This window comes from Pleurodeles waltl, chromosome 12 (genome assembly GCF_031143425.1).
Source record: "Pleurodeles waltl isolate 20211129_DDA chromosome 12, aPleWal1.hap1.20221129, whole genome shotgun sequence".
Classification (NCBI taxonomy): Eukaryota; Metazoa; Chordata; class Amphibia; order Caudata; family Salamandridae; genus Pleurodeles; species Pleurodeles waltl.
The window spans coordinates 619652741-619677738 of NC_090451.1; the positions used below are offsets into that span (position 1 = coordinate 619652741).

A 24998-nucleotide genomic window follows, 5' to 3' on the forward strand; every position below is an offset into this window, starting at 1 on the left:
TCTCAACTGTTGGGAAGTGCTCCTCTACCTTCCTTTAGGTTGCTAACACATTAATCGGTGTCTAAGAGTCTACTGACAAGGCTGGGGCGGGGTTCTATCGTGTTTTGGAAGACATGGAAATGGATATTAGATTACTAACCGCTGCTTACCACATGTAGCAAGAGCAACAGTTTTATCTACTCAGACCTTGTGCACAGGGGCAAGTAAAGGGTAACTTATTTGATGAAATCAACCAACTTGGTAGTCAAACTTGTCTGTTGCCTTAGCAAGTATAGCAGAGCCATTTTACATTGATCCACACTAGAACAGAGCATCCTCACACTAGAGTGAGTGTTTGAAATGTTTCAGCACTATGTCCATCATCCTTTTGTGTTGCCAAAGTTGCCCTAAGTGGCCAGAGTATGCCCAGATGTGGGTCCCTTGCTCACTGTGCCACTGGATTCAAGCTAGCATTACTGATGAGGGGGGTACCCCGAAACCAATCCCAGGATGCTTGTTTACGGTCAAGGGAGGACCTGTTCTGGCAGTTCAGGGTGGACTGTTTCCATGGGGAACAGGGTCAAGACTGAATTGCATATGGCCGGGTCCAAACTGGGGTGGCATGGTGAGCAAATGAAGAATGGATTAAACCCATATCTGTGACTGGGGTGAGTGTTTGAAATGTTCCAGCACTCCATACATCATCTTTTTGTGTTGCTAAAGTCACCCTAATTGGCCAGGGTATGCCCATACATGGGTCCCTTTCTCACTGCCATTGGATTCAAGCTAGCCTGGCTGATGAGGGGCGATACCCTGAAACTGGTCCCAGGATGCTTGTTTCTGGTCTAGGAAGGACATGGTCTGGCAGTTCGGACTGGACTGTTGTCATAGGGAACAGGGTCAAGACTGACTTTCATATGGCTGGGTCCAAACTGGGGTGGCACGGTGAGCAAAGGAACAATAGATTAAATCCAGATCTGTGATTGGGGTAAGTGTTTGAAAAGTTTCAGCACTCCGTCCATCACCCTTTTGTGTTGTTAAAGTCGCACTAAGTGGCCAGGGTATGCCCAGGCGTAGGTCCCTTGCTCACTGTGCCACTGAATTCAAGCTAGCCTGGCTCATAAGGGGTGATACCCCGAAACCAGTCCCAGGATGCTTGTTTCCGGTCCAGGGAGGACCTGGCCTGGTAGTTCGGACTGGACTGTTTCCATAGGGAACAGGTTCAAGACTGATTTGAATATGGCTGGGTCCAAAATGTGGTGGCAAGGTGAGCATAAGAATGATGAATTTAACCCAGATCTGTGACTGGTGGTCAGCACTTGTCCATCCTCCTTTTGTGTTGCTATTCCTTATTGATCCCTGAGTCAGAACAATTGTAAAGCTATCAATCACCCATAACAGGTAAATTGTATGTTTTTCCATTTCTGAAAAGCTGGACTAAAACAATACAATGATAAGGAAAATTAAAACAAGCCAATGTCGTTAAGTAAGTAATTATAAAGACTTTAAACAGAGGCTCATACCTCTAACCAGGACAGTGTCTGGCAGCTGGCTCTGGACCAATATTCCTAAATAAGTCACGCATGCAGAAAGACTCCTCAAAAGTAAGAACACAGTGCATATGCTCCAATATTTTATTTATCCAAACTTGCATCCAAAATGTAACTACAACAAAAGGCGGACTGACCATCTCACGGAGAGTAACTACAGTGGAAGACGGACTCCCCGTCTCATACAACTAGTCGCCATCTTGTTAATGTACCAAATCAAATCGATAAACGAAGAAGGACTTCCTGTCCAACAGAAGCTGGTTGCCATTGTGTAATGTGGCCTCAATGTCAATATTGCAGTTAATAAATACAATTAAGTCACAAAATCAGGCGAGTACACCCTATACCATCCTTAAGATCGCGGTAACATGAACAACAACCATCATAAAAGAAAATTTGCACCACAAATTAAAATAATGCAGGCGCCGGACTAGCCGTCTCATAAAAACCTACGATAATAAATACGGGATAAAATTTCTAATATAGACTGGTCACCATCATCTATCGTGCCAGTCTAACACGTCCATGCACCTTCTCAGTGTCATTCTTTATGTTACTAAACTTGCCAACAATTGAATGACAGTACAGAAGGGACATCCTGCCGTTAATTTATAAACTCATAGAAACAATATTGTTTTATTATTAAATTCTTTGTGGCGAGGCAACTGCACATATGGCATCTAACACTATCCCTCATTACTGACATATAATTAATTACCCACAAAGTATTGCAATTCTTGATCTATGTTCAATCCATATTTCACAGTTTGTAGTCTCAGGATCCACTTTGCTTCATATCTTCTGAGCAATAGTTCCCTATTGTCACCTCTGGGGTCCCTAGGTCCATGGTCTCTGCCAAAGAATGTGACATTTTTGTGGATCCGTTGTGGATGACACTCATTAACATGAACAGCTACTGGGTATTTGGCATCACCTAATTTCACTGCCCTCATGTTCCCCCACTCTGTCTTTAAGGGCCAGTACTGTGCTTTCCACATACATACAATGGCATTTACAATCACATATATTATGAACTTTGTATAACAAGTAATAGTTGAATGTATACTCTCATGTCCCTGTCCTTAATTTTAAAACTCTTTATTTTGTCCACCACCCACCTACACATCCCATAGTCACCACGTTTATAAAAATCCAACACGTGTTGTGTAAGCCAATTACTCCGCAATTGTTGTTTTGGGTAACAAGGGCTCAGTAAAGCTCTTAATGTTTCATCTCTTCTGAAATGTAATACTGCCGTTCCAGTAGATATAAACTAATTCAATAGCCTGTCTGTGGCAAATGTCAATGTCTCCTCAAGCATTTATGTAATCTGCATGATACCCAGCTGTAATCTGTAATGAGACGGACCTGATTTGATTTGCCCTTTCTTTTTGTTTGTTCATCTAGTGTTCTCTTCCTGTCCACTCCCAAAATCATGTTACTTGCTGATCTAATAGTCTGCATGGTGTAGTCCCTCTTAATAAACCTGGTCTCCATGCCCTGTAAACATTTCTGGAATTCTTGATCCTCACTGCAATTACGCCTTGCATGTGTCATCTCGCCAAAGGGTATTGCGTTGATGTGACCTGTAAGCATGCAAAATCGTGTTGCAGGACATTGGCTTCCAATAAAGGCTACTACGTATTCTATTGTCCTTTACATACAGTTCAACAGCCAAGAAACAATTCTTTCCTTACTATATTGGGAGGTAAATCGTATATTGTCATATTTATTGTTCAGATGAGCAAAAAATTGCTCAAGATATATTTTGTCACCTGTCCATATCATAACACAATCATCTATATATCATCCTAAATACAGCATATACTGATTCCATTCAGCTCCCCTCTAGCCCCAGACATGACCCTCCTCAAACTAACCCATGAATAGGTTTGCGTAAGAAGGGATAAACCTGAAGCCCATGGTGATACCCTGTAACTGTCTGTACCAGGCATCATTATATAAAAACAATTTTTTTTCCAAGATCATTTCTGTCATTGACATTAGCATGACTGTATGCTCTAATAGTGCTGCAGGTCTTGTGTATAACACACGTCTCACTGCAAATATTTCCTTCTCATGTGTAATACTGGTATATAAGGATACCACATCAAATGTGACCATCTACATACCAAACTCCCAAACTGTATCATTCAACAAATTAAGAATGTGTTTGGTGTCAATTATGTGCAATAGCAAATTAATAACAAAGGGTTGCAAGAATATATCCTGAAAGTCTCTCTGTAGTTCCACCAATACCTGAGACAATAGGGCTCCCTGGCGGAAAAGGTAAACCTTTATGAATTTTTGGGCCTGTATATAGGCACGGGTATCTTGAACGATCTACATGCAAGTAATCATATTTGTCTGTAGTTATAAGACAATTATCATGCCAAGATTTCAATTTATCATTAATCTTTATGGTCAGTTCAAATATAGGGTTAGCAGCCAATCTCTCATAACATAAACCATTACTAAGTTGAGAATAAAGTTCTTCATTATAATCATGGTGGTTCATAACCACTATATCACCTCCTTTGACAGCTTCTCGACTCTTGAGGTCTCTATTGTTTTGTGGCGCTTTAAGTGCTATGCTTTCTCCTGAGCTAAGATTATTGTTAGCCCTATTTTGTCTCCAAATATTATTCATGATCAACTTATCAAGGCCCCTACAGATCAGCTTAAAAACATGTCTATGTTGTTGTCACTGCCAAACTCGGGAGTCCACTGTGATTTATTCTTTAGTTCACTGTCTACACTCACATCAGTCTCTATATTTAAATCCTCTAATACCCTAGCTGTAGTAGTAGGGTCCCCTTCCATGCCCAAAATCAAAAACAAGTGAATGAACGCAAGGGCATGCAGAAGAGTTCATGAGACAAGAGAAAGTAGATTCCCAGAATTTGGATTTTTCAATTGTAAATTTGTCCAATACTGCCTTGCGCCTAGATATGCTTTCATTGCTTAAGACGGATATGAGCTTCTGTCCAGAGACAGGGGGTGAAATTTGCAATTTGAAGATTGATTTGGATAAATGTGTTTGACAATTGAAGCTTAAAAAAATCTTTGCTATGTACCCCAAGCATAATAAAGGTTCAGATGTAAAAGAGTTGGATACGATTTCTAAAGAATTATTGATACAGGATATTAATGATACAGGGGTTTTGCTTTTGATTGTGTTGTTGGTAAGAAATTAATATAAATGTGCTTCTAGAAAGATTTGCCATTTCTGGGACATCTTATTGGAAAACAATATTCGGTACATGCTTTTTGAAACTCATTTCAACTTTATCTGAGCTTGACAAAAGTAAAGTTAAAAGTAAATCCATAAATAAATAAATTATTAAACACGTATAAAGGCACCTTCACTTACCAAACTGGCTATCCCATTTGCCTGGGGACCTCGACGTCACCCCAAAACAAATTCTAGTCGTGATGCACACTGTATCCTTCCCTTTCCGCTGGCAGTTTTTCTGAAGCACATTGATGGATAGAGGCTTGACGTCTATTGATGCATTAACCTGTACAATGCTCCTCGACCTGTTGTTGGACGACAGCAAACACAAATCCTTTTGAGTAAAGGCATCTTGATGTCATCAGGTATTATTCTACTCACATAGCTGCAAGGTCTGGACTTTGGAGCTTCATTGGTCCCTGATCTACTGCTAGCTAACGTGAGACAGCAATTCTCATTAATATATTCCATGATTGGGATTGTCTACTATGGTGAAATTTATCCCATCAAAACATTTTCCAGTGCGACCTTAGGGGATCTAAGAGAGTGAAGCACATGTTTTTTTGAACACTGATAGCTGCAGAATCAATGTTGCTTGCATGGCATTTCAAGTCAATTGTGTTTAGGTACTCGGAAATCCTGTTTATCATGGACAAAGTAACTGTGTACTAGCCAACAAATGGATTCTGTATAATTATAACAGTCCATTTAGGGTAATGGATTTCCCTCCAAAAAATACCTACAAATGGCAAGTCAGGGTTCTCTCTGTCAAACCCTTGTGATATCCTATTCTCCCCTTGAAGGAGGGGACTGATTGTAGTTTCCTTGTCGAGAAGGAAATATACTCCAGGCCCTCTCTGAGACAGGCCCAGATCATGAACAAGATAATTTTAAGAGACATGGACAAGGAAATGGAACTTACCAACAAATCCTGATTAGATCCTAATGTCAAATGATCCTACTGATTGCTGCTTCTCAGATGGCTCTTCTTCAACCTGTTCTTAATCCATCAATTACCACCTATCGCAGGAGCCATCCAGCTAATCTTCTGTGGTTGTCTGAGAGCCCAACCTTCCGCCTACAACCCCCAGCACTCAGGCTGCTGAATTATCATCTGCAACCACTGTCAATGGCCCCCATCCTGCCATCCTCTTCAGCCTATCCGGACACCACCAACTTCAATAAGGGGTCACACGGTGTAGTCTGGTAGACATAGACATTTAGATTGATATACACTCTTGGGAGTCACTATGTATCAGGACACTATAATGGCACAGGGCACAGCTGCTGTAGCTGTGCCCCATTTAGGTGATGATCCATCTAGAATTGAGAAAACCACTATGATGACACCAAGCAGGTGAATCTGTATTTTAGTTAATCACTAAAATAACAAAATATCTATCTTAGAAAATCATATGATCATCATCTCAAAAATGCTCTGAACTTGAGATCCAATTACAAGTCTAGAAAAGAAGGAAAAATTACAACATTTCTTACATTTCCTAAAAAAATACAATTTGAAGGGAAAACATTTAAAACGATAAAAAGGAAAATGTTTTACATTAGAAAGTTTAAAGCAACATGTTGCAGTTCTATCTTTGATGTCTGCCACATTCGTACAGGAAAGTGGATGCAAAGGACACTAGAAATGAAAACAGCTCAAATTAAAACAGGTAAGGACAGTAAGGGGCAGGTATGGTGAGGGAAAAGCAGTGCCGAGCTAAAGGAAGGGTTGCGGAGAGGGGAAAAAAAGAACAAGCATTGGCAATGCCATCATGTCTGTCTTTAAAGGTATGCTGTATGTAAGTGAAGCATTGCAAGTAGATAGAATGGGAATGGATATGTATTTGTGTGGAAGCAAAGAACTGTTGAATACCATTGGTGTAGGGCAAAAGGTGAGATGACAGTTGCACTGTGAAGCCAGACCTGAAACTCCATATGGGTTAATGACTGCCCTTCTCCCATCTGTGCTTCTGCCAAAGAAAGCAGCATTAATTGTCTAATTATCTAAGACACTCTTGTAACATTACTGTGTGGCACATGGGTAAGAATGGCTCAGGAACAAAGCTGAAAACTGTGATGGAGTCACCAATTTTCAGATAAAATCATCTGTGTGCCCTTGAAAGTTCAAACTCAGGCAGCTGGTTAAATAAACAAAATGATCACAGCTGTGGTGAGGTCAAGCACTTTTTAATGGACATATACACCTTCTGCTCAACCAAAGCATGTACCCCTGGTTTCCAGCATGTGGGCAGAGTCAAAGCTCTTCTCCTGATGATTTTTATGGTCTGGCTTGACAGCGCTACGGTCACCAGACAATTATGTGATCATTACTAGAGAGGAGCTTTGGCTCCGCCCATATGTTGAGAGCCAGGAGTCCATGTTTTCAACAAAAAAAGTGTTTTTCTTCTAGCAGCTGTGACTATTTTGTTTATTTATCCAGTTACCTAAACTTGAATTTTCGGAGGCACACACAGGACATTGGAATGCTAATAAAGTGGCTTAAATAACTAGTTGGTGTGTTATTTTTCTCTGGCAGCAGCACAGTTGGGAGGAGGGCAGTCATTAACTTACATGGGTTTTCAGGTCTGGCTTGACAGTGCAACTGCCACCTGATCTTTTTAACCAACACCAACAGTATTCTGCAATTCTTTGATTTTGCACAAATTCTATCTATCCTCGTGCTATTTACTTGTAATTCTTCACATTACCATACAATATTTGTTTAAACCAGACCTATTGGCATTGCCAATGCTGGTCACATAATTGTCTGGCTACAGCTATGCTTTTAAGCCTGACAACAAAAAACAGATGATGTGAAGGAGTGGGCGGGGCTTGCATCATATGCAGAGAAAGGAGGTAGAGATAAGGTGGTAGGCGCGGGCACAGTGAGTCATGGTATAGGAGAATCTACTAACAAATGCTGCTCATTACCCATGGCAGTAACCACTATATTGGATTGACAATCCAGAAAGGTGACATTTTCTAAGTCTTTCTGTAGCCGTCTTGCTTTCTTTCATTGCCTTTAAGGACTCTAGCTGGATCTGGATCACTGTTGGTCATGTCTGGTCCCTTTCTGTTTCCATTTTAATATGATCTGGCACCACACTTGCCAAGCACCATGATTTAGCAGGTGCTTAAGTAGCTATTTTAATAGAAATGTTGAACATGTTGCCTGGTGTGAGTTGCGTGCCATGTTTAACAACGCGGTTTCTACGGCAAAAGCATGCTTTGGCTCGAGCTGACTCGGAGTACCCTTTAAGCTCAGTCTGAATGATTCTGACTAAGTGCTTCTATGGACCACTTAATCACTCCTTATAGAATTTCTATCCAAGAACGATCTAACAAAATCACAACAAGAAGTGTATTCTAGAGAATATACTGCTACTGATTGAAGCGTTGTATACTTATGCCATTAAATATCTTACCTACATCCCTCGTTCTACACCATGAGCCTTGAAAAAGCTCCAAGTGAAGCGAAGCATGTTATCAAGCTTCTTGCTGACCTCAAACTACTGCGTGAGGATCCACCATCCGCCTTACTGTGGCTCAATTTCCAAATACTTTTCTGCCTGAGGGCTCATTACCAGTGGCATAACAAAGGGCCCCTCAGCCTGTGCTGTGCAGGTGGAGCCCAAACTCCAGAGGGCCCCATCAGCACAGTACCCTGGTTTGAGATCTCCGGAGTGAGTATGGAGGGGGGCCTCCATGTACTTTGCAGGAGGGGCCCCTCAAGTGACGTTACACTACTGATCATTACATTAAAGCGGCTTTGTTTACAGCCAACTTAATGTACATCATTACTTAACTTCCAACTGAAGGTGGACGCTCATATAATGTATATGTTTGCAAGGGTTGTATGAAACTTGATATACATTACAGAATGTCATATATACAATTTAAAATTTAGATACATGTTCAAGGTATGGAAGGTCTGGGGAGTAAGCCTGTGTAAAGACATTGCTTTCTGCACTTCTCCAAGGTGAGCCAACAGACACCATGAGCCACAATGCAGCGATTTCTTTCTCTCGTGCCCAGAAGGCCCAGTACTTGAACAATGTGTTATGGTTCAAATCAGAGGACAGCAGGAGCCTAGCATCCTAGAATTTCACCACTTTCTTTATGGATATTGCTCATGGGCGGCAGATGCAGTTGCACAGGGGACAAGAGACAGCAGGAGCCCAACAAACCTCAACTATTATGGAATTTTAGTATCCAACTAGTGGTCCGGGGACCTTTTTTCCTTGCAAGGAATAGGACCCATGGCACGCTGCTACGTCACTGGAGGTCCCTTTTCCTCCATCTGTTGCCTTCAAGGCCAACATCACAGTTCCGTCAGCAATGACACTGGTCTTTGGGCTTCTTTGTTGAAAGTCTACATACAGGTGTAAGCAGGTGCAGTGTTGACTCTGCTTACTTTACAAGACCTACCACTGCATCAGTCATCTCTGTCGCCTGAATCTGTGGTGGAACCCATGGACCCTGATGAATGTCTCCTCTCTATGGTATCCAAGAGTTCAATTAATGCCTCAGATTAGTGATGTCCCCAACCACACATTATCTGAAGGAGGCCATTTCCTGCAGGTTGTTCTCCATCATGGCCACAAGACTCTTCTGCTTTTGAGCTCTGCACAAAATATTTTCTACTCCTGCTCCGATTCCCGAACTTCACTTGGCAGCCCTTCCAGTTTCTCTTCTGCGATCTTCACTGCAACTTATTCTGAAGCGATATCTGGGTGTAAGGAGTTTGTTAATTTCAGATAAGTTTTCTCTCCATTTGTGAGTGAAAATTCCACAGTCTTCAGAAGATTTTACAGAATACTCATTTTGCCCCATTTTCTTTTAACTCAGCAACGTTTCTGACGCTCTTCCCTCTACTTCCAGCTCTTAGACGCGTGGCACATTGGTAAGAATGGCTCAAGAACAAAGCTGACAACTGTGATCTGGTCACCAATTTTCATATAAAATCCGGGTCTTACTTCAAAAATTGATGGCTACTGCAGGAGAGTAATTGACATGCCAAAGGGGTACTGTTTGGTGTAGTGCCTAGATCTGACATCAACCAGTGATGCTTAAAAGCTATGGACTGTTCATTTGCTACTGAGGGATCGCGCTGGTGTTCTCTCTGACAACATACTCCTCCTGCTAATTTCCTGGGCACTGTTTTGATATTGCAGCAACCCGAATTATGCCACATTATCTTGTTTTACTATTTACTTCTGCCTCCTTACTCCTGCTGTATCACCTCTCACATGTCCTGTGCTTCCTGGCCACCCCAATTCGCACTGTGGGAATTTCCATGTACATACCACTATACAGCGCCTACTGGGGCAAAAATGAAGGCTTTGGTGAGGGCCTTTATTTAAGTCAATCAATCAATCAAGGAATTTGTAAAGCACACTACTCACCCGTGAGGGTCTCAAGGTGCTAGGAGGGGGGTGGGGGGCTGCTACTGCTTGAACAGCCAGGTCTTGAGAAGTCTCCTGAAGGTAAGGAGGTCCTTGGTCTGACGCAGGTGGGTGGGAAGAGTGTTCCACTTCTTGGCGGTGAGGTGCAAGAATGATCTGCCGCCGGTTGTAGTTCTGTGGATGCATAGGACAGTTGCGAGGGCGAGGTCGGCGGAGCGGAGATGTCGGGTCCCAAGTCCCTGTAGAGGCTCCATCGTTTCCTTCAGTTCAGCATCACTCCCACAGCTATAAGCCACTCCTTGGGACATCAGGGGGCTGACGACTGGGACACTCCCCAGGAGACCCATGTAAATGTGATTATTTTAGGACTTGCCTTCTGTGCTCCGTTAACCGTCTACCATTCTGTTTGTAAGTAGGCACCTGACTCTTGGACTAGGGAGGTCGCACCGCGGCGAAGCAAGTGAATCATTGGCTCTCATGCAAGCAAAAGAAAATGGCCCCTTGCTCCCAGTTTACTGTCAGATGCATCCATATTATAGGGTCCGAGGACAACTCCCAGCCCTGGTGGAGCTGCACCTGCCGCACTATTGATAGCTACACCCCTGAGGGCAAGCGGTTCAAAACCAACATTCTTTAAATAACTTGAAACACATGACTCGCAGGATCCTGCAGTCACAAAGTGAACAACAAGTGCCAGCTCTTTTCTAACTTCCAGATGGCTCAGTGCTCATTTGTTTGTTAAACCTACCAATTAGGGTGGGAGTCTGCTTACTCGGGGTGCATTTGGAGGTTTTGTGCAAGTGTGTAATTTAAATCTCGCATCCCACTTTTGAAACATTTTTACCTCGTTCACCATGACCGTTCAAACTCACTCTTCAAATAGCCAATTCAAAATGTCCATTTATTTTTAAAGTTGCATCGTATTCCTTTCTCAATGCGCACCCAAACACTTAGCAGACAAAAATTACCAAGTGACTCCTGGAAGAACAAGGGTCCCCTGAGTCTTCCATATCACACATATATACATTGGGCTTGGGAAAAATGGGAGCACCCCACCTCGCCCTGCATTTCACGAACCCAGCTGACTTCGCCTTCAGTTCATCACGCAGGGATTCAGCAAGCTCCCAATTCGCCTTTCCATTTGACAAAAAAAAAAAAAAAGAAAACACAAGATAGAAATCAGGTACGTTGCTCCGAATTCCTACCGACGGGCTCATCACAAAAAAGTACAATACTAGCTCACTACAAAGAAAGATTCGTACCCGTCACATACATCATTTTCATTGCAAAATTGTTTGTTTACAAGCACTTAAAGATGGAATTGGGGCTTTTTCTAATCTGCTCATGTAAACTCCAGATGGCAGCAGAGAACGCTAAAAGAAACCTGCTGCACATTTCATTCTTCGGAACGCTCCAGGCTTTGCTTATGTGTCCCTAAGAGCGGGAATTGCACTTATATTGAACATTGCTTTAGTTAAAATATATTGTGATTGCAGGGCAGGCATAGACCAGCCAAGGAGGGCTGTTGCTGTTGATACATTTCTTGTGAGGTTAAATATTATCACTAGGGTTTCCAGTTTTAATGGTATTTGTTTGACATTTTTCATCACCTCTTTTTATCAATTTTTGAACACCTTAACATTATATATCCAATTTAATAAGTGCAGGCAGGGGCGTAGCTTAGTCAGTAAAATTTTGGGTGGGGGTGATTTGTAAGATAGCCATTTTTACGACTTTTAAGAGAGAGAGGGGGAGAGAGAGGGGGAGAGAGAGAGGGAGAGAGAGGGGGAGAGAGAGAGAGAGAGAGAGGGAGAGGGAGAGAGAGAGAGAGAGAGAGAGAGAGAGAGAGAGAGAGAGGGAGAGGGAGAGGGAGAGGGAGAGGGAGAGGGAGAGGGAGAGGGAGAGGGAGAGGGAGAGGGAGAGAGAGAGAGAGAGAGAGAGAGAGAGAGAGAGAGAGAGAGAGAGAGAGAGAGAGAGAGAGAGAGACGCGCCATACCGGACATAAAGCTACTTGGGCTAAATGGTTTGTACTACAAGAAGGAATATCCCATGTGAACTGCGCATCTGTCTGCGGTGCTCAAGTGACTGGCTGCAAGTTCTGAGCAATATTAGGCAATACAAAACAGGCACTTTAACGCCACCAGCTAAACGGGAGGCAGATTTCTCCTGGAAGCATTATGTGTGGCCCCATTGTTATTGTATGGGGTGGAAAGATTGCATTTTGCCCAGGGCGCCAAACTCCTGTGCATCCTCTTTAGTGGCCGTGTCTATTCGTTCACAACCGCCGTCAAGGTGAAACCAGAATATAGGAGAAACAACCCTGCCGATAAGAATACGATTGCTGTAGCAAGATCCCTTTTGACTGTAGATTCTGTCACTAACAGTGTGCAGTGGAAGTGACAGTTGAGCATGGGAAACAAAAGAGCTCAATTACCTTGATCATATCCCATGCTATGTATTCTACGTAAGGCCCCACGGTTCACAAACTGGAATAACAACCGTAGTCCACAACTGTGAATACCGCCTGGCATCACCGCAGGATACTGACGTACAGCATCCACTATGAGACAGGTGAGAGGTGCACGCATGCATGGAACTCTCTGAGCCAATCGAGGTCCAGGGGTATAAATAAAAGGGCACAAGACCTCTCAAGTTCTTCGGCCCATAACTATAAAGGTGTGTGCACGCTTCCGTTATTGTAAGGCCCCGCGGCCTGGGTGATGACGTACTGCACACACTACAGTGACGACGAGGGTGGTGGCTTACCGTGCGACTGCCAGTCCCACCAACTCGGAAGCCGCACTGCCTCCACGCTACTCCAAGCTCAAGCGTTCCCTTGCTCCATGGCCCTTGATGGCGGCCCCCTCCGCGGCCACGCCCGTCTGCAAGCGCCTTCAGCCTTGCACTCCTGCGGCACCCCTGCTGGCCTTGAAGTGTCTCAGTCTTGAAAATGGCCTGCCCTGTGCCACGTCCTGGCGAGAGCCTGCAGCCTCGCACACCTATGAGGCCACTGCTGGCCTCAAGGTGCTTCGGCCTTCCTCGCCAGGCCCGGCTATCACTGCTCCCCAGATCGGGCCATGTTCTGCACCCTTCTCAGCCACCATTCTGGACCGCGGGCCTCGTGCTGTGAATGAGCTTCCCCCCAGCACCTGCTCCTCTTTCACACTGCAGGTGGGCCCCAACACACCATCCAGCGCCAAGTTTGCCAGAGCTACTCCCAAGCTGCTCTCCTGGGTCCAACTGCATCTCTTGCCCTCCATCATGTCTGCAGACTATGTGGTTTCAGGCAATCCCAGAGAACTTCCGGAACCCCCCCCCAACAATGTTTGGTGATGACTCTTCTATGCAGCGTGTGGCAACGCCCCCCCAATGGCTTTTATAGCTAGGGCCACCCTCATGCCCCAGTCACAGCCCTACTACCATTCAGTGAGCTCCCCGACCCAGCTACTGCCGCGCCTCATTGGAAAACCTGGTTGCACTGACTGGAGAACTATTTGAGGGACACAAGACAGACGTCGCTGTAAAAAGATCCCTGCTGCTCCACTGTGCAAGGGAGGAGATCAACAAATTGTTTGAGCAAGTTCCAGTGACTGGGGCATATGACGACTATGACGCAGCAATGAAAGCCCTCAATACCCACTTTGACCCCCAGCTCAACCCAGACTTTGAACGGTTCTAGCTAAGGCAGGCGCACGTGCGGGAATGGGAGTCCATCAACACATTCTATGACCGACTCTGCACATCAGCCAGCACCTGCACTGCTGACGACCAACCAAAGGAGGTGCATGCTCAGCTCATCCAGAGGTGCAGGTCGAAGATGCTCAGGAGTCTGATCAGCCTGGGGGACATTCTCATCCTTGCCTGATCCCACAACCTATTGGCAGTGCTGGCAGCCGAAGTGGACTCAGTACTCTCTCACACACCCAGTGACCAGCGACCTCACCTTCCACGCACTATAAAAACAGAGACTGTCGATGTTGAGAACAAGACTAAAGAATGTGAGAAGGCACTCTAGTGAACAACCATCTGGAGAACACTGCTGAAACTGCAGATGGAGGAATACATCCCCCCCCCAAACAACTGCCCAGCATGGGGAGAAACATGCTCCTCCTGAGGAAAACTGAACCACAGCCTCAAGGTCCGAAGGAGTTGGCCGCAAAGCCGCATTCCCAGAGGACAGACACTACCCATGAGGGCATTCAGGCACCTCACACTGGGCGAGGTTAAACAGCAGCAGCAGGACCTGCGACATTCAGGGACTATTAGCTTTTGAGACGACATGAAGTCCGAGAACAAGTAGGAAATCTTCCTGGTTTCATTCACTGTGCACATGAAGAAAAGCTGTCAACCTCAGCCAATCTCAGAAATAACAGTGGCAGAAATGACAAAAAAAGCTTTAATAGACATGAGGGTGTCCATAAACTTGATGAACAGATATCAGTGTGTCGTCCTGTAGCCTAATCTGGCTCGGTCACCCTAAACCACGAAGATACACACTTACAGAGGCCAGGCCCTGCTCCCACTACTCTACACTATCAACATGTCAGAGCAAAGCAATGGTAAAGAGTCACAGTGGTGTTCCATGTCATGAAAGGAGTGGCAAAAACCCTTGTATGATGTCACACAGGTGAAGATCTAGAACTTGTGTTCTTTGCACGGAATGTCCAGCAAATTAAGAGGACCACATATTAGGAGACTTTTCCCGCCTATTTCAAGGATTCGGGTGCCTCAAGGGGGCCCCAATACAACTGCACATCAACACTATCGTCCCTGCATCATAACAGAATACCATTCCACCTACAGCCCCTAGAGGAAAAGGAATTGGACAATCTTGAATGACTCAATGTCACTGAGAAGATGTCAGGAGCATCCCCTTGAGTCTCCCCAATAGTGATCACCAAACAAATTAAGCAACCTGGCAATATGTGGCTGTGTATTGACATGTGCCTCCTCAAAATGACCATGCAGAGAGAAAGGCACACCAGACCAATAATGGATGACTTAATAACGGACCTCAACAGAGCACAGTCGTTCTCCAAACTCAACCTAATCTTGGGGTACCACCAATGCAAATAGCCAAAGACAGGAAGTACATCACCACATTCTCCACCCACCTGGGCCTGAGGAGGTACAAACATCTGATTTTCAGAATCTCTTCAGCAGCTGAGGTATTCCAGAACACCATACAATAAACTCTATCCAGATTAAAGGCTATGATGAACAAAAGTGATGACATCCTCATATACTCCATGACAATAGAGGATCATCATGGCCGCCTCAGGGTGGCAATGAAACACCTTAGTGAATGTGGGTTAACCCTCCTCTGTGAAAAATATTCCTTTTTGGAAGAAAAAAATCAAATTCTTTTGGTTTGTGTTCACAAAGGGCGGCATCCAGATTGACATGCGCAAGTCTCAGGCAAACCGACAGGCTTGTACCACAGAGGTGTGCAGCTTCCTAGGAATGGCAACCCATTGTGGCTGTTTCATCTCGAACCTGACAACGATTGCAGAGCCCCTCTGAATGTTGACAAAAGCAGATATGAGGTGGACCAGGGGCCCTAAAAAGGCAGTCTTTAAAAAAAGTTATGCACACACTACCTGACACCTCCATAAAAGCCTACTTTGATCCAACAACACTGACCAAACTGATCGTCAATGCCAGCCCCCTGGGCCTAGAAGCAGTACTGATGAAGGAAACCGAGACAGGGAAGTAGGCATCTCTCACGATCGCCAGCTGGGCACTAAGTCCAACAGAAGTGAGGTATGCTCAAATAGAGAGAGAGAAGCCCTCGCCATCAAATGGGCTGGGGTCACTTCCACCTGTACCTGTTCTGGCAGCCATTCGACATTATCACAGACCACGAACCATTGGTGTCTCTGTTCAAGAGTACTTTGCCGCACTCTCAACCTTGCATCGAACACTGGGCCACACAACTTCAACAATATCAGCTAGAGGTGGCGTACAGGCCAGGATCGAGAAACCCAGCAGATTTTCTTTTACGTCACCCTGTGCTGGTGGAAACTCCCAACATAGACGATGACATGCAGGTGGAGGTATACCTGAAGCTGGTAAGCCTGGGAGCTTGTCCAAGAGTGATAACCCTGCAAGAAATAAGCTGTGCCACAGCAGAGGAAATGACCCTTCAGAATGTCAACATCACCCTGAGAATATTCCTAAGGGTGACAACCAGTGAGCTGGCCCTAAGAAAGAGTGCTCCCACAACCATGGAGGGTGAAGCATGAGCTGAGCACGACACCTGATGGCACAGTGTTTAGAGGACATTATCTGGTAATACCCACAGCTTTAACTCAGGGAATTTCTGAGCTAGCCCAAAGCGTGCACCAAAGGGTAGCCAAGATGAAATGCTGTCTCAGAGAGGAGGTGTTGTTCCCTGGCCTGAAAGGGACTATAGACAACCTGATAAAACGGTGCATGGGTTGTCAGATGACTTGGGGTCCATTGAGTCCTGCTTTAGTAGAAACTGAAGAACGATGCAATGCCCCATGGGAAAAGGTCAGTCTAGACTTTGGGAGCTTCGCAGACGGGTGAACTACACTATTAATAGTGGACTGCCATTCCAAATACCATGTTGTGGAGGACATCAAATCAACAGCATTCCACTAAGTTGCCCCAGGCAGGAAAATATATTAGCGCTATTTGGGATCCCAAAAGAAATTCGGACTGTCAACGACCCGTCCTTCCAAGAGGCTGAATTAAAAAAAAAAATAATTCTTAAATGACCTAAACAACTGGCATAGGCATATAACCCCCATGGACTGCAGGCTAATGGAGACGTTGAACTCTTCATACGTACTGTGAATTAGATGCTACAGATAGCTGTCCAAGGAAAGTCAGATTTAGACACCAGCCTTAACAAATTCTTCATGGAGTACCACAGTACCCCTCATGGTACAACGAGGAGCACGCAGTGGGCATTGTGGTCGAAGGGACGCTGGCAAGACCTCATTCACACACACCCAGATTGAGTACCCTTGGACTACGATCCTGATAGCGCCCGGAGGTGGCGAATGCGAGCCAATGAGCATGCAAGCTGGAGGCGGAGGGCCTACAGTCACCACCTACAGCCAGTCGCTCGAGTGCTGATATGGGCCCATCGGCTAGGATGGAAATTCTTATTAGCCGGGTGTGTGGCTGGTAATGGGGGTCCAAGGAACCATTGTGATGGCTCATCGAGGGGGAGAGACTATGACAAGGAACATCTCCTGGTTTAAGCAAGTAAGCAGTAATACCACAGCATAACCCAGCAAAGAAGATGATGGAGCAGATCCGGGGACGCCTATAACCTATGAACCTGAGGCTCTCAACCCTGGTCAGATCTAGTTGAGAGGGAGTATCAGAAACTGTGGCAGCCTAGCATCCCGGCCCGTGTTGCTGACTTTGGCAGAGCCCGAAGTATGCAATGGCCTTGTTTGGAGCCAGGAGTATGACCTGAGGCCAAACCCAGCACACAGCCAAAGACTTTGGGGGTCATTACGACCCTGGTGGCCCGCGGAACACTGGCGGTAACACCGCCAACAGGCTGGCAGTGTTCCTCCAGTGTATTATGACATTAGCCACGGCCATACTGCCGGCCCCTCCACTATACCGCCAAACGGCCATAATCCCCAACCGCCAGCCTGTCCATGGCGGTAAACACTGCCATGGAAAGGCTGGCAGTAAGGGGGATTTGGGGGGCCCCTGGGGTCCCCTGCCCTGCCCATGCACTTGGCTTGGGCAGTACAGGGGCCCCCCGGGCACACCCACATCGCGTATTTCACTTCCCGAATTTCGGGCAGTGAAATGCACGACGGGTGCTACTGCACCCGCTGCACATCAACATTGCCGCTGGCTCTATTTTGAGCCGGCTTCAATGTTGATGTGACTTTTCCACTGGCCCCAGCTGAAATGTCAAAATAGGGTGCCACGCATACCGCCGGCACTGGCGGGATTGTGGCGCGCGCGGCTTCGGCAGTCTTTTTTCGAGACTGCTGAAGTCATAATGAGGGCCTTTGTGTATACAGTTGTGCTTAGGCACCATAAGGATGAAACTGGTGAAATGAATTGAAGTTGGGGGAGATGTAGTGAGCCATTTGGCCACTACGGAAAAACCCTTGATGCCTGCAGACAAACACACAACCCTTGGAGCCCGGGCACACCCCGAGGGTATAAGTGAAAGCTTGCGAGACCGCTTAAAGTCTTCTGCCCATAACTACAAAGGTGTGTGCCCACTTCCTTTATTGCTGGCCCCCACAGCACTCCACACACTACACTTATCACACTTCCTACACTCCTACACTCGACGCATGCTCATACATTAAGGAGCAGATTCTATCATTCTTTCAACATGTTTCTTCAAATGCCAAGAGAATGTTGGACAACAAGATCAAAGTGGTGGAATGCATGAAGCGTGGTATACAGGAGGATCTGGGTATTGCCTCTTATTGCTGCAGGTGACGTGTGACAGAGGTGACGAGCTCCTTTTTTGTGAAATATTTGTCCACTCTTGATGATCCGTGTCCTGCTTTGGTTAATAAAGCTTTCACATTCATCTTTAGATTGCCCAATTTGCCCACTGAAGCCAACAGTAGCACAATTGTGGAAGTGCATCCTGATCTGGAGATGCAAGAGAAGTGAGGAATGCTGAAGGAAGAACTGCCGGTGAATGGCAAAATGCCCTGCATTTTCCAGATTTTGGTGTGGAAACACGGAGGTTGAAGCAGCGCCTTTTGGCGATCTGTACAGAACTATTGAATGTGAATTTGACAGTTAGGGCTACACAAATTTCATCACGTTGAAATTGGGAGCACAGACACTTTACCTCTGGGTAGCAGGGGTAAAGTGCACAGAATGTTACAGCCAGCAAAAACAGTCAAGTCAAAAATCCAGGGGCACACCACGCAAGACAACAATTTCCAACAATGCTGATACATCCTGATCTGTTTCAGAATATTTCACACATCAACTAGCTACAAGCACGTGAGATGAACTCCACTAGTTGCTCTTCTCCCCTTGTCACCTGGGAGACTATAACTCTTCTACCATAAACCCCCGTGCCCATTGTCTTTGCACTTATTTTTCCTGCCTTGAGTGGATGGTATGGATCTTCCCTCTACAGTGCGATGTTGGACAAGCCTTCCCTACAACCACCTGACTCCCTTTTGACAATCCTTCAAATTAGCCTTGAAAGGTGAGATAGTTTCAGCAACAGGGACATGTTTGTGAGGCAACCAAGAAACATGTATGACACTCTAGTGCTGTGCCCAGAGAACCCTTGGGAATGTTTCAATAACTGTTTTGCTATCCTCATCCCCTACTACTCTTACCCCGAACTCTGATGTTTTACTTGGAGCTCACTTTGAAGTTTTGCACCTGCCTTTCCATCTACAGAACTTCATCCACAGGAATGAACATCTTTCAGGCAAACCGTAGTTATGGAACAAAAGAGTGGAAGGGAACTGTGGAGTTGCCAGGCAAATGTGTATAGACATCCATATCCACAATACATGCTGAGCTGCCGCATTGAAAGCTCCGAGTGGGGCAGCTGGAAGTCAGACGGGAAGCTGAAATCTGATGGTCTGGGAAAATCCACATGATCAAAAGGGTACAGCAAATCAATCCAAACAGGCTTGTAGATGTGACAAGTTCAGAGGATTTGTCTTTGGACATGGGTCTATACACATCTACTGTCATTATTTATCAGTTCTATCACAGTGTTGTCACAACACCATGAAATAAAGTGAAAAAGGAGTTGGGTAGCGTTAGTTTGTCTTTACCTGGGTGCACTCAGTGGTCGGTGTTTTGAGAAGCTCTTTAGTACACCATCCGGAACAGAGGGTGAGCATGTGACATGCCTTATACTGCTGGCTGGAAGTATGACAGTACTAACAAGCATTGGCAAAGCTAATTGGTGGTGCCTTTCAAACGTACTGGCCTTTTCACTGTGTCTTGATTGCTCCACATCATAGGGCTTTTGCCGAAACCGTGCAGCATAATTAAATTAAAATAAAAAAAAAGTAAAATGACACAACTGCTCCTGGCAGTTGTCTCATTCCATTGGCGTGCTCGTGTGTGACGTATGTGCATGTGCACAAAAGAATGATATGGTCGCTAATTTCTTTAATTTTTTATTTACTTATCTAGGATGGTGGACACTCCTTGGATCTATAAATTAAAAAAAATATGATTCTGTGTGCAAAATACACAAATGAAAAAAATAACAACAACAACATAAGCAAAGTACGCAGGGTTTATTGGTTTACAAGTGAGAGTGTGGATAGGGAAAGGCATTGTATGAGAAAGAGAGCAACACAGGGGTGGGTGGAAAATTACAGATGTAGAGAAGACAACACCACGCTTCAGAGAACATGAGGGTGGGGGAGAGAAGCACACGAAAGAGCAATAAGCACAGGAAAGCGAATGCAACATGGGAAGTGAGGGAGAAGCACACAAGAGTGAGAACAATATGAAGCACAGTGGGTGGTGAGGAAGAAGTGCGCAAGGAAGAAACACAGAGTCCAAGGCTGGGGATTTGGGAGCAAAGAAGGAGAAAGCTTGTGCACTCTAATGGAGTGCTTTACCAAAAAGAAACAAAAGTTCCTTAAACATTGAGCAGTAGAAGGATAGAATCCAGACAATCATGGAGATGGTAAAAAGGCTACGCTCCAGGGGTGGAACAAACTCAAGATGGACAAGCTGGGACAAGAAAACTATTGAATATGAAACAGGCAAATGAAGGTGCCAATAAAAATAACTAATGGTAAACAATGGGCTAGCTATAAGCCCCTGGAAGTTCTTGGTGTGCCCACAACAAGCCTTTTGCAACCAGACAACTTGCATTGTCTGGTAGGCAAGAGCTTAAAATCAAAGCCAAATCGGAGAACTGAGTTACCCATTGAAAAGAAGTCAAGGAATGGAACTGAGTCAGAACCTGGAAAAAAACCTATACGTTCTGTTCTGCAGGTTTTTTGGTTGGTACAATATTTTGAAAAAATGCCCTTTTCACAGTGAAGGCTACATCTGTGGGTGGAGCAATCTGCACTGCAGGCCCACTAGTAGCATGCAATTTACAGGACCTGGACATATGGTATGCCACCTTACAAGAGACATACAGGTAAATTCAATACGCCATTTATACCAAGTTCTATGGTAGAACACATGTGCACTTTAGCACTGATTAGCAGTAGGAAAGTGCCCAGAGTCCTAAAGCCAACAAAAAGAGGGTAAGAAGAATAGGAGGAGAAGGGCAAAGAGTTTGGGGATTACTCTGCAGAAAGGGCGATTTCCAACAGTATGCCTGTGTGCATGTTAGGCACCAGTTTCTATTTGGCCCACTTTACCACTTCTAACCATGCTAAAGTGCTTGTGTTCTCTCCTTTAAACATGGTAACATTGGCTTACACCCAATTGGCACATTTCATTTACTTTCAAGTCCTTAGTAAAGTGGTACTACTAACTGTAAATTAAATGCTATTACTGGACCTGCAGCACTTATTTGGCCACCCACTTAAATAGCCCTTTAACCCGTTTCAGGCCAGCCATTTCAGCCCGTGTGTGCAGTTTTAAACTGCCTTTTTGACCTGGCAAAATAAACCTTTTCCCAGGCCTAAACCTTCCTTTTCAATACATATGACTCACCCCTAGAGTAGGCCCTAAACAGCCCATAGGAAAGGTGCAGTTTATTTAAAAAGCTGGACATACACTTTTAACCTTTATATATCCTGGTAGTGAAAAACTCTTAATTTTGTTTTTTACTACTTCAAGACCTACCTTTCCCATCGAATAGCATTGAGTATTCTTCTTACATTTATTACGTGATAGCTCTGAATTGGGATAGGATTTTCGAGTTTGTTGTATACGGAATTGTGAATTAGAATCATCTTTAAGGGTAAAGTTGGATTTTAAGTCACAATTCCGAAAATGTGCATATGGCGCCTGGAGCCTGTATCCTGGGTCAATTGACTACATGTAGCAGGAAGTTGTTCTTTGTGTATTGCTCCCAGACAGTGAGACAACTGGAGGTAAGTGTTGGCAGGATGGGCCATCTCTGACTCGATGAGAGCGAGGAGCTGTCATCTACCACACTTGCACAATACAAAGGCTCTGCCTGATCACTCTCACAGAGAGTTTGACACTAGTCTTTTGTGACCTTAGGCATGAAATTCCAAGCACTTCTGGGGGTGGAAACCTCCAGAACCTTCTACTTCAAAGGGGGCCCCAGATATAAATATTGCACCCTCAGGCCCATCTTTTCGGTACACCTTTGGATCTGTAGAAAACTCAGAAGGAGTGCTGTGCTGCTCTGCAAGGAGTACTGCTACTCTGCTGTTCTGTTGCCCTGCTGCCTGAGTGGGAAGGACTGGACCTGTATTATCTTGAACACAGGACCATCAGAGGGATTCCAAGGGCTAGTTGCCTGATCAGATACTCAGGGACAGAAAAGCCACCAACCACCTTGAAGCCAGCACCGGGATTCTGTCTGCTGTGAGTCTTGCCCCCAAGCGGTGCCATCCCTGTCTTGTATCCTTGGAAGTGGGCCTGAAGGTGCTCTACCAGCCCAACCTGTGGTCCGAGCAGAATTGATGCACCATGATGCATCATCTCACAGCCTTGCATTGGAATTGCAGCACAACACATCTGCTGACATAGGACTCCTCAGCGCCTTGGAACTGCTGCTGCCCAAGGCATCCTCGATGCAGGCCCTAACATCGCAGCCCCGGAGCTCCGCAGAACCAGCTCTGCGTGATGCATCCTTGTCCATTGACCTCTAATCGCAGCCCCACAACTCCTCGGAAGCACCGCTTTGCAACACCTCCTCAATGCAGGACCTTGCAGCCACTGCTGCGAAACGCATCCTTGACGCAGGACTTTGGAATGCTCCGCAAACCGGATTTAAGGTACTTTTTCAGCAGTCCTAACCTGGTCCCTGCATCTAGCCCGCTCTCCATCATGATTGGCATGAACCTGTGACTTTGTCCTTGTCCGGTGTGACAAGATAACCACAGCTTGTGCTTTATGCTGTTAGCACCATTTTCACTTAAACCTTTAAAATTGCACATCTTGGGCTTACTCTATTTTCCTAAATTGCTGTGGAATTTGTTTGTGTTGTGTTTCAATTTTATTGCTGTTTGAAGTACTGAATAACGCTTTACACATTGCCTTTAAGTCACATCTGACTGTTTTTGTGCCAATGTACCACAGGTTAGTTTGGGGGTGTGATTGTGTTATACCCTGGCAGAGATTGTTGTTAGTGCTTGAGTAGAGTTTCACCCCCTCAACCAGTAACCCAATTGCCCAACACAGCCACCAGGTGTAGGCCCCTAATCAGTGGTCGTCTAATGCTCTCTATGGTTAAATTATATTGATTATGCATTGCACGCTCACTTTCCTACTCTTACAGTCCAGCAACATTGTGCTAAAATGAAAGCCCTCCAAATCAAATGTGATGCCCTTAAGAATGACTCAAATAATTAGATACAACAAGGTGAAACAAACATAATCTGGTAGGTTTAGACGTGATAGTGCAGTAGTTCCTAAACATTCTATTGAAGGTATCCAAACAAGAAGGTGAAGGTGCTGCACGGTGGTGGAAGTACAGTATTGTGGGAATACTGTAGGCAAACCACAACAGGCGTAAAATAACAGCTGCTCCAAAAACATTCAGGTTATTAGTTTTACATGTTTAAAACGAATTACAATTGGATGCTTTACCTGAGCAAGATGGCCGCTCCATCAGCCCCGATTGCAAGATCCACCAGCTCATCTCCATCCAAGTCAATCTGTCCAGACACACTGCGCCCAAAGTAACTCAGGCCTTCGGAGAGTGCAGAAGCTTCTATCCGCTGGGACCAGGAGGAGAGAAAAGAGGAACCTGTGTTTATGACATCACTTGTGTTACCGAATACCTAACAAATCTCCGTCCCACTGTGTGATATCCCAAGGCAACTGTTTACAGTTGTTATGCATTGTGACATTGTATGTGCATGTTGTAGGAAAGTACCATCTTGCCTGGCATGTTACCCCCATTTTTCACTGTATATATGTTGTTTTAGTTGTATGTGTCACTGGGACCCTGGTAACCCAGGGCCCCAGTGCTCATAAGTGGGCCTGAATGTGTTACCTGTGTAGTGACTAACTGTCTCACTGAGGCTCTGCTAATCAGAACCTCAGTGGTTATGCTCTCTCATTTCTTTCCAAATTGTCACTGACAGGCTAGTGACCATTTTTACCAATTTACATTGGCTTACTGGAACACCCTTATAATTCCCTAGTATATGGTACTGAGGTACCCAGGGTATTGGGGTTCCAGGAGATCCCTATGGGCTGCAGCATTTCTTTTGCCACCCATAGGGAGCTCTGACAATTCTTACACAGGCCTGCCACTGCAGCCTGAGTGAAATAACGTCCACGTTATTTCACAGCCATTTTACACTGCACTTAAGTAACTTATAAGTCACCTATATGTCTAACCTTTACCTGGTAAAGGTTAGGTGCAAAGTTACTTAGTGTGAGGGCACCCTGGCACTAGCCAAGGTGCCCCCACATTGTTCAGAGCCAATTCACTGAACTTTGTGAGTGCGGGGACACCATTACACGCGTGCACTACATATAGGTCACTACCTATATGTAGCTTCACCATGGTAAATCCGAATATGGCCATGTAACATGTCTATGATCATGGAATTGCCCCCTCTATGCCATCCTGGCATTGTTGGCACAATTCCATGATCCCAGTGGTCTGTAGCACAGACCCTGGTACTGCCATACTGCCCTTCCTGGGGTTTCTCTGCAGCTGCTGCTGCTGCCAACCCCTCAGACAGGCAGCTG

The 24998-nt window shown here is 45.2% G+C and overlaps 1 protein-coding gene across 2 annotated transcripts in view; it reads right to left on the reverse strand.

Annotated features, from left to right (window-relative positions):
- Positions 1 to 24998, reverse strand: part of ITGA10 (integrin subunit alpha 10) — a 285816-nt gene that overhangs the window by 89868 nt on the left and 170950 nt on the right. For both annotated transcript variants that reach the window (XM_069217945.1, XM_069217946.1), the window contains exons 15-16: positions 23883 to 24013; positions 4903 to 5069 (exon numbers count right to left, since the gene is read on the reverse strand). In XM_069217945.1, the coding sequence (XP_069074046.1) occupies positions 4903 to 5069; positions 23883 to 24013 (298 nt within the window). The remainder of the gene's footprint in view (positions 1 to 4902; positions 5070 to 23882; positions 24014 to 24998) is intronic.